Below are 13,195 nucleotides of genomic sequence, written 5' to 3' on the forward strand. Positions count from 1 at the left end.
TGGTACAATACAATGCAGTGTGGACCTATTTTATATAGATTTTCTATATATTGATGAAACTACATTTATGAACAATAAAAAATACTATAATTTAGCTTTAGCTGAGTGCATTCACTGAACTTCCATTTACACTCAAATGATCTACATTTACATTTAGGCATTTAGCAGACGCTCTTATCCAGAGCAACTTACAGTAAGTACAGGGACATTCCCCGAGGCAAGTAGGGTGAAGTGCCTTACCCAAGGACACAACGTCATCTGGCACAGCCGGGAATCAAACTGGCAACCTTCTGATTACAAGCCCGCTTCCCTAACCGCTCTGCCACCTGACTCCCTACAAACTAATCTACAAACAATTAAATTACAAGCTCCCATATCCTATTCAATATCATATTAATGGCCTACTGCATGACATGAGCTGAACAGCATCTCAATAGAGCTACACACCACCACATTATACAACACAAATGTGTTCTTAACAGACTGTATACACTCCTTTTTAAGCACTGAGAGTTCTGAGAAGTCTAATAATGAGACAACAACACATTATCCACATCTACATGAAACCCTCAAAATGTTCAACCAGTAAAAACATTATTTTACTGAATCATTGTTTTACATAGCTACATACATAATTTCATATAATTATTAAGGCTTTGTTTGTTTTGACTATCCCGAAGGATAACATGTAATTGCATGAACAGCTAATACACACAAGGCACTATTACTATTATATTAGTATGTTTTGACATGGAGTGTGAAGGAGGGAAATGCTGCTGTCTCTTCGCTGTGGCTTTACTTCCCTGGATTCTGGGGCTGGTCGGACTCGTGGCCGGGGGGTTTGGGGCCAGCGTTGCTCCTATTCCACAGGTCCCTGATCTCCAGAAGCCCCTCCTCCAGGGACTTGACGAACATGGTCGAGCAGGTCTCCTTGCATTCTTTGAAACTAGACACACAGAAAATGATGTGGTCCGGCTGGGGGTTGTAGCTGACTCCATAGCCATTGGGAACCACAGGACCATAGCAGACAAACATCTCCTCTGTAGTGGGGACCTGGGGAGGATGGGGGTCAAAGGCTTGATGAGTGCAACATTTTATCATTCAGCCAGCACTCTACAAACTCATTCCGAGGACCTTTGGCAATTACTTAAATATATTGCTGTGAGTTAAAATCTTGCTGTGATTTGTTAGATAAAATAATGTATTTTCTTGAACTCTGACAAGACACACATTGTATCTATTGTTTCAGCCTAATTTCATGACTAACCCAAACTTACAATCTTCAATTCATCAACAACTGGTAGCTGAATTAAATTAGTTTGATGACTTATTTTCTAAACACTTGAATCTTCGGGGGTCGGGGGTCAGAAGGCTGAGCGGTTAGGGAATTGGGCTATTAATTAGAAGGTTGCTGGTTCGATTCCCGGCCGTGCAAATGATGTTGTGTGCTTGTGCAAGGCACTTCACCCTACTTGCCTCGGGGGGAAAGTCCCTACTGTACTTACTGTAAGTCGCTCTGGATAAGAGCGTCTGCTAAATGACTAAATGTAAATGTAATCTTCCTGTCCACTTGCTGTCTGGACATGTTCAAATTGGTCTGGCTCGAACCGATTGACTGAGGAAATGCAGAACAGCAAAGCACGTATTTTCACATAAGGTTGAATGCTATTACAGTTACAAAATATTTTCTCCATGACCCAAAATTACTGGTATTTTTTCTTTTGATGGGGATATGATAACACACTCTGGCAAGCACACTCTGGCAAGCACACCCAAATAGTCTGTATCGCACTGAAATAAGTAATATTGTTTCTGTTTGATGCCGGTTTCCGGCTCGCTATATCCATATTGTTTCGGCTCGCAAGAGATAGCTTAGTGCAGCTCAGTCAGCTCAACATGGCCGAGAGTTGAGAGCAAAGTGAGCATGCAAATTATTTTTTGAAAATGTCGAAATGCTTATCCAAACAACGGCGCTGCACTCCGTTGGATTATAAAAAGGACACCTGCAAAATATGAACTTTGTAGAGTGCCCAGTTCTCATGATACTCGTTAGAAACTAAACCCATTCTAATTTGAACACAGATACACAGAGATTCCTGTCATTATTAGATAGATAAAGTGTGAAGCTATTCAAAAGTATACAGTTTTTCTGCATTTTCAGAGAAAATGGTAGATCCAACTTGCAGTGGGTGAGATTGATTCTCACCTGACTAGTGGAAAGAACAAACTGGTTACTGGCTAAATATGTCTCATCCAAGAAAACATCAGGCTCCTCCATCTTGAGTTCCTTAGCAATCTCATGAAGTCCAAGAAGATGATTGTCTATTGCCAACCCTGTAATAGCCTGAAACCACAGATACATGCAAAAGAAAATAAGAAAAAAAATCAAAAAACGTTTTGTCACTTCTGTATATACACAAGAAAGACATGAAATATTGTATTAGGCAGATAGGTAGGAACTTTATTAATCCTAAGGGGAATTACTTACTGCAATAGTGTAATTAGTCTGGGCACTGATTGCATCCCAAAACCTTTTAATTTTTTCTGAATCCTACATAGTGAACACAAAGAAGGAAGCATTAAACTCACATTTAAAATTATCCAGAATATTTTTGAAGATGCTGTGGTATTTTGTAGGGAATTTAAATCTGCAGAAATATCATCTGTTTTTAGACATGGGAGTAGTAAGGTGAGGGGGTGGGCTGCAACTTCCGGCACTGGTTTCATTTAGGCAGACATGATGAACCGCAATATGGGAGTAATTGGGTCTGTAATTGGGACCTAGGTAAGAAAAATTGCTCACGGAGAGGGAAGCCTTCTCATCTGTCATAGCTTTCACAAAGACTAGAGCCTCTAGGGTAGCGGAGCGAATGTTGTCCACCCTCCCGTCTCGGAAGCGTCGAATAGATGCACTTTCGTAACTGGGCACGAGTTTCCCATTGCATCTGAGCACAAAGCATAGGACATTTGATTGCTTTTCTAGCAACCTTTTCACGGAAGCCATAAAAAACTGATGTTTTGATATGTTTTACAGCATTCTTTCCTGCCTAATACTATATAAATATTGCCTACCTGTAAAATGCAAGTTGCAGGGCAACTTGTATTAATGCATCTGGACTCATCTTCTGTTTCTTGATGAACTCTTTTCCATAAGCCTTGAACTTATAGACATCCAACTCAAGATTTTGAACCAGACTGGTGCCCCAAAAAGATAGACCCAACTAAAGTCATTGTGGTTAAGCAGTACTGTTTGATACCATTGATCCAGTAAATTGTGTGTGTATTTGTTTGTCACCATACCTCTGGAGCCTATTTGCGGAGACAGCCAAGAGTCCTTGGAGGTAAGGGGTGCATTTCCAGAGAAGTCTACTGGGAGTACATAGTTCTGTGACACTGCCAGCCCTCGCTAGCTTAGAGGAACTTCCTGACCTGGAAAGATCATGATCATGATGTTCAGGGAATATTACAAATACTCTGGATACAATGCATTACTCGCCTGATGTATAAACATAGTACAAGATACTTACACAAATTTTATAAGATATTCACTGCATTGCACTGGGACAGCCCCCTCAAAAGGAGAGTGTTCACACAACAATCCACAGATTCCATCCACAGCTATGACAAACTAGAAAAGAGGACATTTATTGTTATGTGAGATTGCATACATGTATACATAAAATAAGGAAACACTTTCTCCACCCTCCCATTTAGTACCAGGGTTGTAGTGCCATGGTCTGGGTTGTACCTGTATTGGCTTGTCATACCAGCGGTTTGCTCCATTCTTCTGGGCCCCCCCACCATGGAGCATCAGCAGGCCTCTGTTGGTATCATTGGGCTCCATCCCACTGGCGTCATCCAAACATAGCACACACAGGCAGCTCTCAATCACTTCCATGGACTCTTTGTTGAGGTGATCTAGTGGCAATATTAGACTTCAAGTCAGTTAATTGGCTAGGATTGTACTTTCAGATGTTCAGATAGGATTCCAATATGGCTATGAGTGACAGAACACCTTTTATGAGCACATCTCTGGCCTGAGCCCATTCAGTTCTCCCGTCTGAGGTCAGCAGGCCAAATGGAGGAAGCTGATACTTGTCGTTCACTGCCATTTTCACTATTTTCTCCAGTTGAGATAAGATGTCAAATTCATTGAGTTGTTTGTTGTTTGCCACTACATCCAGCTTAAAGAACTGCAGAGAAAATATTTAAGTCATCCACTGCACAAGGTATTATATACAATAAAATAACTGTAATTGTTGAATGATTGACTAATGATCTGGGGGCTTTTACAAGTAGATGAAAAAAATATACATAATTGAAAACTGTACTGTGTCAGCCAGTAGGACTCTCAATCACAGTGGTACAAAGCTTGTTTAAGAATTGTAGATGAAAAGCCCACTGGATAGCAAGTGTAACAAACAGGAATGTATTTCAGAGCAAAACAAACATGGCACCTCTGTTACCATAAACTGCCCTTGCCTTGAGGGAGGTTCTCAGAGAAAGCAACAGATTCAATTGGCCGTAATTTGGTAAGCAGTCTATGCCTTCGCAGGGATGGACTCTCATGTGCTGCAGATTGATTGTTCCTGGAAGCATTTGCCATAGGGGTGTAACAGAACACAGAAGTCACAGTTCGGTACGTACCGTGGTTTTGGGGTCAAGGTTCGATACAAGTTCGGTACAACAGGGAAAATGCAACATATTCCAAATGCTAGGTTTCTTTTCAAATCTCTTTCTCTCTCTAATAATGGCAGGAATCTCTGTGTTTGTGTGTGTACAAATAAGAATGGGTTAAGTTTCCCACGATCCGCTTAAAGATCCTGTAAAGTGGAATTGAAAATTAGTTTTAAGTTCATCACACCACAGAAGAATGTGTTGTTTACTACACATCCAAATTTGAATTAAAAAAAAACACAGACAAGTATGCTAAATTAGGCTTTGAAATCGTGAGAAAATCAGCAGTCTTCTCTGCTTGAGACTGGTGTGTCGCCTGAAGGAGCTGAAGCTCCGCCCCCTCGAATTTATTGAATTTAGCAACAACAGCAACACTAGCTAAAACAATTGCAGATACCAGAACAGCCATATCTGCAGTCTCTGAGTGTTTTATGTGTTAATTACTGAGCTGAGTAACAGAATGCAACCGTCTGTGATCTGACGTAGATCGGTCGCTGTGACGTAGATCGGTTGGGTTTTGGCTCCGCCTATACAAAACCTGAGCTGAAAACGGAAGACATACTGTTCAACGGTCTGACTGGTTTCAGTGTGACGTTTTCGCGCTTTGCACATGCTTTCAGGAACTCATTTCACACGTATATAATGTACTGAGAAGCAAATCATGGAATTTGCTTTACAGGATCTTTAAGAACCGGGCACTCATATTTTAAAGGTGTCCTTTGTATAATCCAATGGTGGTGCAGTGCCGGATAAGCAGTGTTTGGATAAGCATTTCAACATAAAATAATGAAAAAATTATTCACCGCCAGTTTGGCTTGCTCTCTTTGCTCTGGACTCAGACATCTTGAGTTGACTAATGCTGGGTACACACTAAAAGATTTTTTTTAATCTTATAAGATTTTCAAAATGTGAGAGACCACAAACATGAGGACAAAAAAATTCTAGACTTAACCGTTTTCCTCCCCCCACACATCAGGATTTCTGATCTGTTGAATATTTACGATTCGCGATCGGCGACGTTCTTCCGAGCAGGTTCGGTCACTCTTAACACACCTCACACCAAGGGAAAATCGTATAAATAATCTGTAGAACCATCAAGATAATCGGGACATTACCTAGGATTGTCGGAAGGGGGGAAATCGGCCCGGTTATCCTGTGGTGTGTACCCAGCATAAACTGCACTAAGCTAGCTCTCGCGAGATGGATATAGCGAGCCGAAAACAGGCATAAGACATGAACAATATTATTTATGTCTGGGCGATATAGAAAATCCAAGACTATTTTACAGATGAAATACTGGATAGCTAACTAAGAAAAATACTATACTTAAAGTGGATGGTTTATTTCAGTAGATGTAGCTGGAAGGTTATAATCTACAATTGTTGCTGTGTAGACTAATGGCTCTGGACTACACAAAGTCACAACGGTTTAACCTAGAAAGACAACTGGGATTTGATTTTCATTGCTTTAGTCATCACTTGCTGAACACCCTTTAATTGATAATTCACAAATACGTTTTTAACAATGTTTAACATAAACAATGTTTATGTCTAGCTAGCTTACTGCGACCATTTCTCAAACTCCCAGCACTAAAATACAGACAGATGAGGAAAAAATGTGTTGCGTTTTCGCTCATTTCATCTGATCGACCTCATAATCCATTTCCATAAAGTCGAAATGCCTGTGACTGACGAAAGATGTATTCTTCATCTGACTGCATGCACCAAACCGTGACGTGTGTACCATGAATTCACGGTATGAATACATGTAGCCTACCTCCTAATTTGCAGAGAAGGCCACCCACTCAGCTTTTTCATGACATTCTGACATAAGTGAGTTATGCAGTTCATAATTGAGAAACTAGTGAGACACTCTGGCCTTTCTTAGCATCAGAGTGCTAATCTGATGGATTTACTGTTTTAGAATAGACATGGAAGCAGCGGGTGGGAGGCAGTAATGGCAGTAATACCTCTATTGATCACAAACTATGTCTATGTGGGACCCTTTTGATTTCTGCTAAAATGGTGGTGTAAGAATATTGTGTGCCCTGGCCTGGTTCTTGTAGGTCACAATGATGTGCTCTATCCCATAGAAGGGCGGGTTTTTCTGGACAACCAGGTTGTCTCTCTTGAGGCCGGGCAGGCGGTACGACGTGAAGAGACGGTAGTGCTGCTCCATACACAGAGGTATCCCTGCTAACTTCCCACGGACATAGTCCAACGGTAGTGCCCGTCTGCCAGCCAAACAAACATTTGTTTTAAAGGGGGATTTATGCTCTGAAATTGTGCATTGTGTTTTGTAGGTTATGTATCAACAGTAAATAATGAGATTGTATTTGATGTTTAGTGGGTAAAGGGCTTTTGTATGCTGAGAAACTTACGCATCAATGAGAGCCTTGTATTCCAGTACTCCTGTGATGAGACGAGCAGAAAATCTAGGACCAAAAAAAACATTTTCAAAATTGTATTGGCACAACAAAATATATACAATGAGATGATACTGTATCTGTTAAGGCCATTTAATAACATTCTTCACAGGGTTTCCCGCAGAACATGTGTTAGTTAAGGTGGTAGGGTGGGGTTTGCCGTCAGACCGGGGGGGGGGGGGGGGCTAGTTTGTGCGATAGACTAATGTGTTCTGCAAAAAAGGGAGACTGGTGTTGGTCACGGTTTGGAATGGAAGGGAGAAAACGGGACAACGGCGGATATCGCAAAAAAAAAACGACGGAGTTCAGGCGGCAGGCGTGTGTTGCTTAGGCGGCCACCTTAACTGAAAAGTGCTGCGGGAAACCTTGCTTCTAATATTTAACCACCTTACCTCGTATACCGATTTGTATGTATATGTACAATAAATTGTATGGATATATCATACAGTGCTTTAAAGTTATAATCCATCTGAGGGTTCTTGTGTCAAAAATATTTTTTTGACACAAGTTGCTCCTGTTTATTTTATTCATCCATATTTCTAATTCAGTGGAGGGAGTCAGATGGCTGAGCGGTGAGGGAGTCGGGCTAGTAATCTGAAGGTTGCCAGTTCGATTCCCCGCCATGCCAAAATGACATTGTGTCCTTGGGCAAGGCACTTCACCCTACTTGCTTTGGGGGGAATGTCCCTGTACTTACTGTAAGTCGCTCTGGATAAGAGCGTCTGCTAAATGACTAAATGTAAATGTAATTCACTGTGTATAAATGTAACAACTTCTGGTGCATATTTTTCCAGTCATGGTGGTCCTGGAAATGGACAGACTACATGACAACCCTCTTATCTTTTAATGGAGGTCTTGTAATCAAATCAGTGGTAGATTAATATGTGTTTGTGAGAGATAAGGAGAGAGAGAGAGTAGGCAGTGTGTGTAGATAGAAGTACAGAGCCATTGACAGGCCTGGTGCTTCATGTCATTTGTCTAGTTGTTGCTTTGTGTTCATCCCCTTGATACCATATCCAGATCAATGGAAAAAAGGCCAGGGGGCTAGACCAGAACCCTGAATGGAGGCAACCACTGGCCTTGGTGCAGAACTTGGTCCTGTCACTCCCAATCTAATATCAAGCTTTGTCAGTCTGTTACCAGCTGCCCTGGTAGCTCTGGAAGTATTCAAGTATGCTGAGGCTGACACAAGCTAATAGTGACTTACAGGGGCTGAGTGAGACTGGTATTTTGCCATTTAATAAAGATGTTAATATTTATATAAGAGATTATGCTGTAGGCCAATGTTGCCACAACCTTGTCTGTAAATCTGAAGTTTCTCATGTTCAGTTCTCATGTGCTCTGGACCATTCAGCAAGTACAGAGCATTCACCTAACCTCTTTCGTACTATCCACTATGGATAAGGGCTGTGTAAACCTCAGCGGTACATACCTTAAGGAGTCTTTGAGATCTCTAAATGTTTGTTTTGGGAAGACTATGACAGGACTGGAGTTCACTGGAAGAGGTAATCTGTTTTTCAAATACATATCCTCAAGCCAGTAGTCTGAAACCTGAGACACGAAGAGGGAAGAAAAAAACTAACATCTGAATCCAACCATGTTGGATTCAGAATCAATGTCACAAAGCTATTATTGTTTTAAATGTTACTCATACAGGCACTGGAGTGATACTGGCAATACTGTGTGTATCATTAAGTTAAGTTTCACAGAGAAATAGTCGAGAACAGGCATGAGGGCGGGCGTGTGATAGATATCAGGGTGCAGCAATAATTCAGGACTGACAAATCCCTTAAGTGCTTTGTGATAGGCCATGCAGACATCAAATGGAGAATCTATGGCTATAACTTTAGTTCTTTATTCCTTTGATTATCTTTTTTTAATGAATGGGCCACACACTGGATGGGCAACAAACTTGGTCCTTTTGAAAAAGGAAATGCCATTTCTGTTCCTAGAACAAAACACTCAAGACACCTCTACAATCACAGTTGTTGGACTGAATAGAGAATTTACCCAGTTGTCAGTTTTGTCTCTCCTCTCCAAAAGTTTCTTCTGGAGTAGTTCTCCGGTGCCTCCAGGAGCCCTAAACCTCTCCACTATGGCTTTTGTCTTATGAAACTGGTCCTCATTAACAAGGTGTTGAACACACTTCAGATACTTGTCCAGTGTTTGACTCAAAGGTGGAACAGGCACCTTGGGAAGTTCCTGTGTCATAGATATATGGTTATATTCATAGAAACATTCCCCTTCCTGGATTACAAAAAGACAAACAATATACATCCCCACAAGAGGTGTTCTCATCCTCAGGCGTTTACTCATTAGTCAAGAATATCATTTGACTCTTGAAGTTCTCTTTAATGCTCATATTTTTAGAACCAGATTTAATAATTCATTATAATTTCTTTAAAACATTTCCCCAATTAATTTTATTTAGCCCTTAGGGACATTAAAATGTTTATCTTATGATCCAAACTGAGCAGACAATTCAAGATTAGAATGGAATGGTTAAGGGTTGTTGAGGCTAGGTGCTCTTAGCACCCAGTTTAATGCATTTCAGGCAAGTGAGAATGTTCCCATATTACCGAGAGTGGCAATGAATCTGTGATCATTGTGTGATAGCAGATCATGATGAAATCACAGAGGAGTATGTATTGAAACATTTAAAAATGCATTTTGTATTTCTCATCTTAGGCAGGGACATGTTGTGATTCTGTCTTTGTCTAATCACGTTGCAGATTTGCCCCTAGTGGTCAGTTGGCTACAGTGAAATAGAAAAGACTGGATTCAGTACCATGGACAGGGTTACTTTCCGCCACAATCGTAACTGATTTAAACAACTTCGTGGAAGATGCTCCAAAATTAACACATTACAAGATTTTTTTTAAATTCGAAATAAACCAGTTCGCCATCCTTAGGGATATTTAGCATATTAATAGAGAATATTGAGACCAACCATCAAAACACGCAAGGATTTGAACTTGAATATTTGAATAGTTTGTGGAATATTTTAAAAAGTACATACATAGCTCTCTGCCAGGCTTTTTGATGTCTCTCCCTCCTGGATAGGCATCTTGCTTTATCACCAGATAAGTCAGGTCAAGAGAAAGTAATATGAAGACGACTCAGCTTCAGCTTTGCCTGCAAATCCACCTAGTTAAAACACAAATAAAATAGCTTGACTTTATGTCCAAACCCCTTTATACCACCATTGGGTCTACAAATTCAACAATAGAAATGTATCCATGCTTTGATGTCCAACGACAAAACTCCTCTGAAAAGAAGGAATGTTCCTGCTCATTTTCCGAGACATCCACGCGTCGCACCCATAGAAAGCTTTGACTTAAAAAAGCGTGCAAGTAAAAATTCTGAAGGTGTTTATCTCTACCTACTCTTAGAGGCAGGAAACTCCTCCCATTCAATACATTCGTGGATTTGGGAGCTCGCTTTCCACATCTATGTGGATGGAAACTGTCTTTGGTATAGAATTGAATGGGTTATTTGTCAATATATCCTGCCCATCTGGGCTCGTCAGAAAAGGTAGTTTCCTTTGAATTTACTTGGTATTAAAGAATAGCTCTGCACATCAATTTTCGTCTTTGATGGTGCTGATGACAATATTGTTAGTTTTGTGGATTTCTTTTAACATGATTGACTGTTATTAGGCCTTGTTATCTCCCTCTCACGCGCAAACATTTGTAGTTGTGTTCTAAACTTACAAACAGGAGCTTTCCGTTGGTATGTTACACAGAAACGAGAAGAAGTGACTGTTCAATGTTTTGTCCAATCAACTCATAGGCCTGTACATCGTGGAATTGGTGCACATGTAATATAATCTCCTTCCTCCCAAAGAATGAGTTCTGCGCTGCATGTTCGTTTAAATTGAAAACTTCACCCTCAAGTTGTAACCTTTGTTTCAGGTTTCTTTAACTTGCATCGCACTTTATATTTTACTTTGACTTATCTCTTGACTAATGTAACAGTTAAATATTTCTGTACATTATGTTTTATTAAAACGATTAAAAACATTATCGTGACATGAACTTTGATTAAATGTAGATGTTGGCTACATTTAGTTAAAAACTGGCAGTCAAGTCTAACAAACGTGATGCGTGGAATATCTAGAAAGTTCCAAGACTTGGCCTGCATCACCATACCCAATCTTGTGCATCTTTGTGCACATAAATGCAACATTGTCGAAAACCCTAAAAAACAGCATGGCATTTCAGTCGAATAAAATCTTTGGTAACGTGTCACACAATCGTGATTAGGACATTTGGTGTTTTTATTGCAGTACATAACATTTTGTTCACTGACAGTTTCCATTAGTGTAAGCTAAGCTTTGGTGTTCAAATGTAATGTATTTGTAGATGGTCAGTCTCAAATGTTAACTGTAATTGTTAACTGAGGCTTCCCTTGCCCATGTTAACAAACAATTAAAAAAAACTTGTAATACATTTTTTGTTTGTCTAGAAGTACGTAATCAACTCAGTGATTTTCATGGTGATATCTAAAGGTTAAAATGTTTACCCTTTTCACGTGAGAAAAAGAATGAATAGGCGTATGAATAGGCTATATTTAGATATTTTTATCAAAACTTTCCCCTAACGGGATTCTTTGTTTTTCCTTACTCAGGACATATTGAGGATACAAAATCAGTTGATTTTGCTTCTGTTGCAATTTGTCCTACCTTTTTTCATAAAATGACTGGACTATAACTTTCCTTGGCATGACCACACTGTGAGCATCATTTCCGTTATCATTGTTGGGGATCCCACGTATGGGATCATGCACACTTGACAGTGACATTGGAGCTGCCAAAGCATTTCACCCTGTATGTGCATGTTCCTGCATGTTCCCATATTGGCCGGGTTTCCCAGATTCGTTAAGAAGCTCTTAAGCGCTAAGAGCTTCTTAGGAGTGTTCTAAGAGCGCTGTGAAAGAAGGACGTGTTTCCCAGAGTCGTTCTTAGCTTAAGAATGCTATGCGCCATGCCCGGACACACATCAGAATGCCCACCATACGGGACGAGGTCCGCCAGGTCCACCGTGGATTTCATGCCATGGCTGGGATCCCCCGGGTGATTGGTGTCGTGGATGGCACACTGATCCCAATCCACAATCCCTCCCTGGTGGATCCGTGCTGGATTGGGAGGAAACATTACGCTGCCTTCAACATAGGGTGCCACCCCCCTACTCCCAACATTAAACCCACTACCATCACACAACCCATACCAACTATCATGTAGGCTATAGGGCTTGAAAGCTAGGAAATGACGCAAAATGATCCACAGAACACATGGTTGAAAAGGAAAATAAGTTTATTTAAAAAAAAGAAGAGAAACAGGGTGTTGTGTGTGATTTATGCGCTGATAAAGTGGTGGGTGATCGATTTGCCTGGCATCGATTGACTTAGTTTCAGCACCACGGCGGTGGGCAGCTCCCTCTAAGAGCTTCTTAACCCTTGTGTTATCTTCGGGTCATTCTGACCCATCAGTCATTGTGACCCACCGTCGTATTGCGACAACTTTACCGCATACAAAAACAAAGTGAAGCATTTTCTTTTAACCGTTGGGCTGTCTCAGACCCCCCACATTGCAAAGGTTAAAAGAAAATAATTTTTATTTGTTTTTGTATTGGGTAAAATTGGGTAAACACAATGATGGTTCATTATGAACCTTTGGGTCATGTGACCCGAAGGCAGCACAAGGGTTAAGAAGCTTCTTTGGCGGGATCCTAAGAAGGCAGTTAAGAACGCGTCTGGGAAACACCCCTATCTTAGCGCTCCTTCTTAGCCGAACCCTTCTTAAGAGCCTTCTTAACCCTCGTGCTGCCTTCGGGTCACATGACCCAAAGGTTCATAACGAACCATCGTTGTGTTTACCCAATTTTACCCAATACAAAAACAAATAAAAATAATTTTATTTTAACCTTCGCAATGTGGGGGGTCTGAGACAGCCCAACGGTTAAAAGAAAATGCTTCACTTTGTTTTTGTATGCGGTAAAGTTGTCGCAATACGACGGTGGGTCACAATGACTGATGGGTCAGAACGACCCGAAGATAACACAAGGGTTAAGTCCTTAAGAACGATCGAATCTG

At 40.7% G+C, this 13,195-nt stretch overlaps 1 protein-coding gene across 1 annotated transcript; it reads right to left on the bottom strand.

The window, feature by feature from the left end:
- Nucleotides 1-308: 308 nt before the first annotated feature.
- LOC134031855 (choline O-acetyltransferase-like) lies at nucleotides 309-10,426 on the bottom strand. Its single transcript, XM_062475593.1, has 14 exons — nucleotides 10,122-10,426; nucleotides 9,113-9,304; nucleotides 8,535-8,653; nucleotides 7,058-7,111; nucleotides 6,730-6,910; nucleotides 4,016-4,193; nucleotides 3,749-3,918; nucleotides 3,528-3,628; nucleotides 3,301-3,429; nucleotides 3,073-3,195; nucleotides 2,804-2,945; nucleotides 2,489-2,551; nucleotides 2,207-2,344; nucleotides 309-1,053 (listed from the first exon to the last, which is right to left on the bottom strand). The coding sequence occupies exons 1-14, from the start codon at nucleotides 10,167-10,169 to the stop codon at nucleotides 796-798; spliced, it is 1,896 nt and encodes a 631-aa protein (XP_062331577.1). The 5' UTR covers nucleotides 10,170-10,426; the 3' UTR covers nucleotides 309-795.
- Nucleotides 10,427-13,195: the final 2,769 nt, after the last annotated feature.

This window comes from Osmerus eperlanus, chromosome 12, assembly GCF_963692335.1.
Source record: "Osmerus eperlanus chromosome 12, fOsmEpe2.1, whole genome shotgun sequence".
Classification (NCBI taxonomy): domain Eukaryota; kingdom Metazoa; phylum Chordata; class Actinopteri; order Osmeriformes; family Osmeridae; genus Osmerus; species Osmerus eperlanus.

What these genes read in the sequence shown, in the direction of transcription:
- LOC134031855 (XM_062475593.1), bottom strand. Translation starts at nt 10,169, where the DNA reads ATGCCTATCCAGGAGGGAGAGACATCAAAAAGCCTGGCAGAGAGCTAT. An exon ending in GGTATGACAAGCCAATACAG is followed by an intron (nt 3,629 to 3,748) that starts GTACAACCCAGA and finishes CCTCTTTTCTAG; the next exon opens with TTTGTCATAGCTGTGGATGG. An exon ending in AGACTAATTACACTATTGCA is followed by an intron (nt 2,345 to 2,488) that starts GTAAGTAATTCC and finishes CTGTGGTTTCAG; the next exon opens with GCTATTACAGGGTTGGCAAT.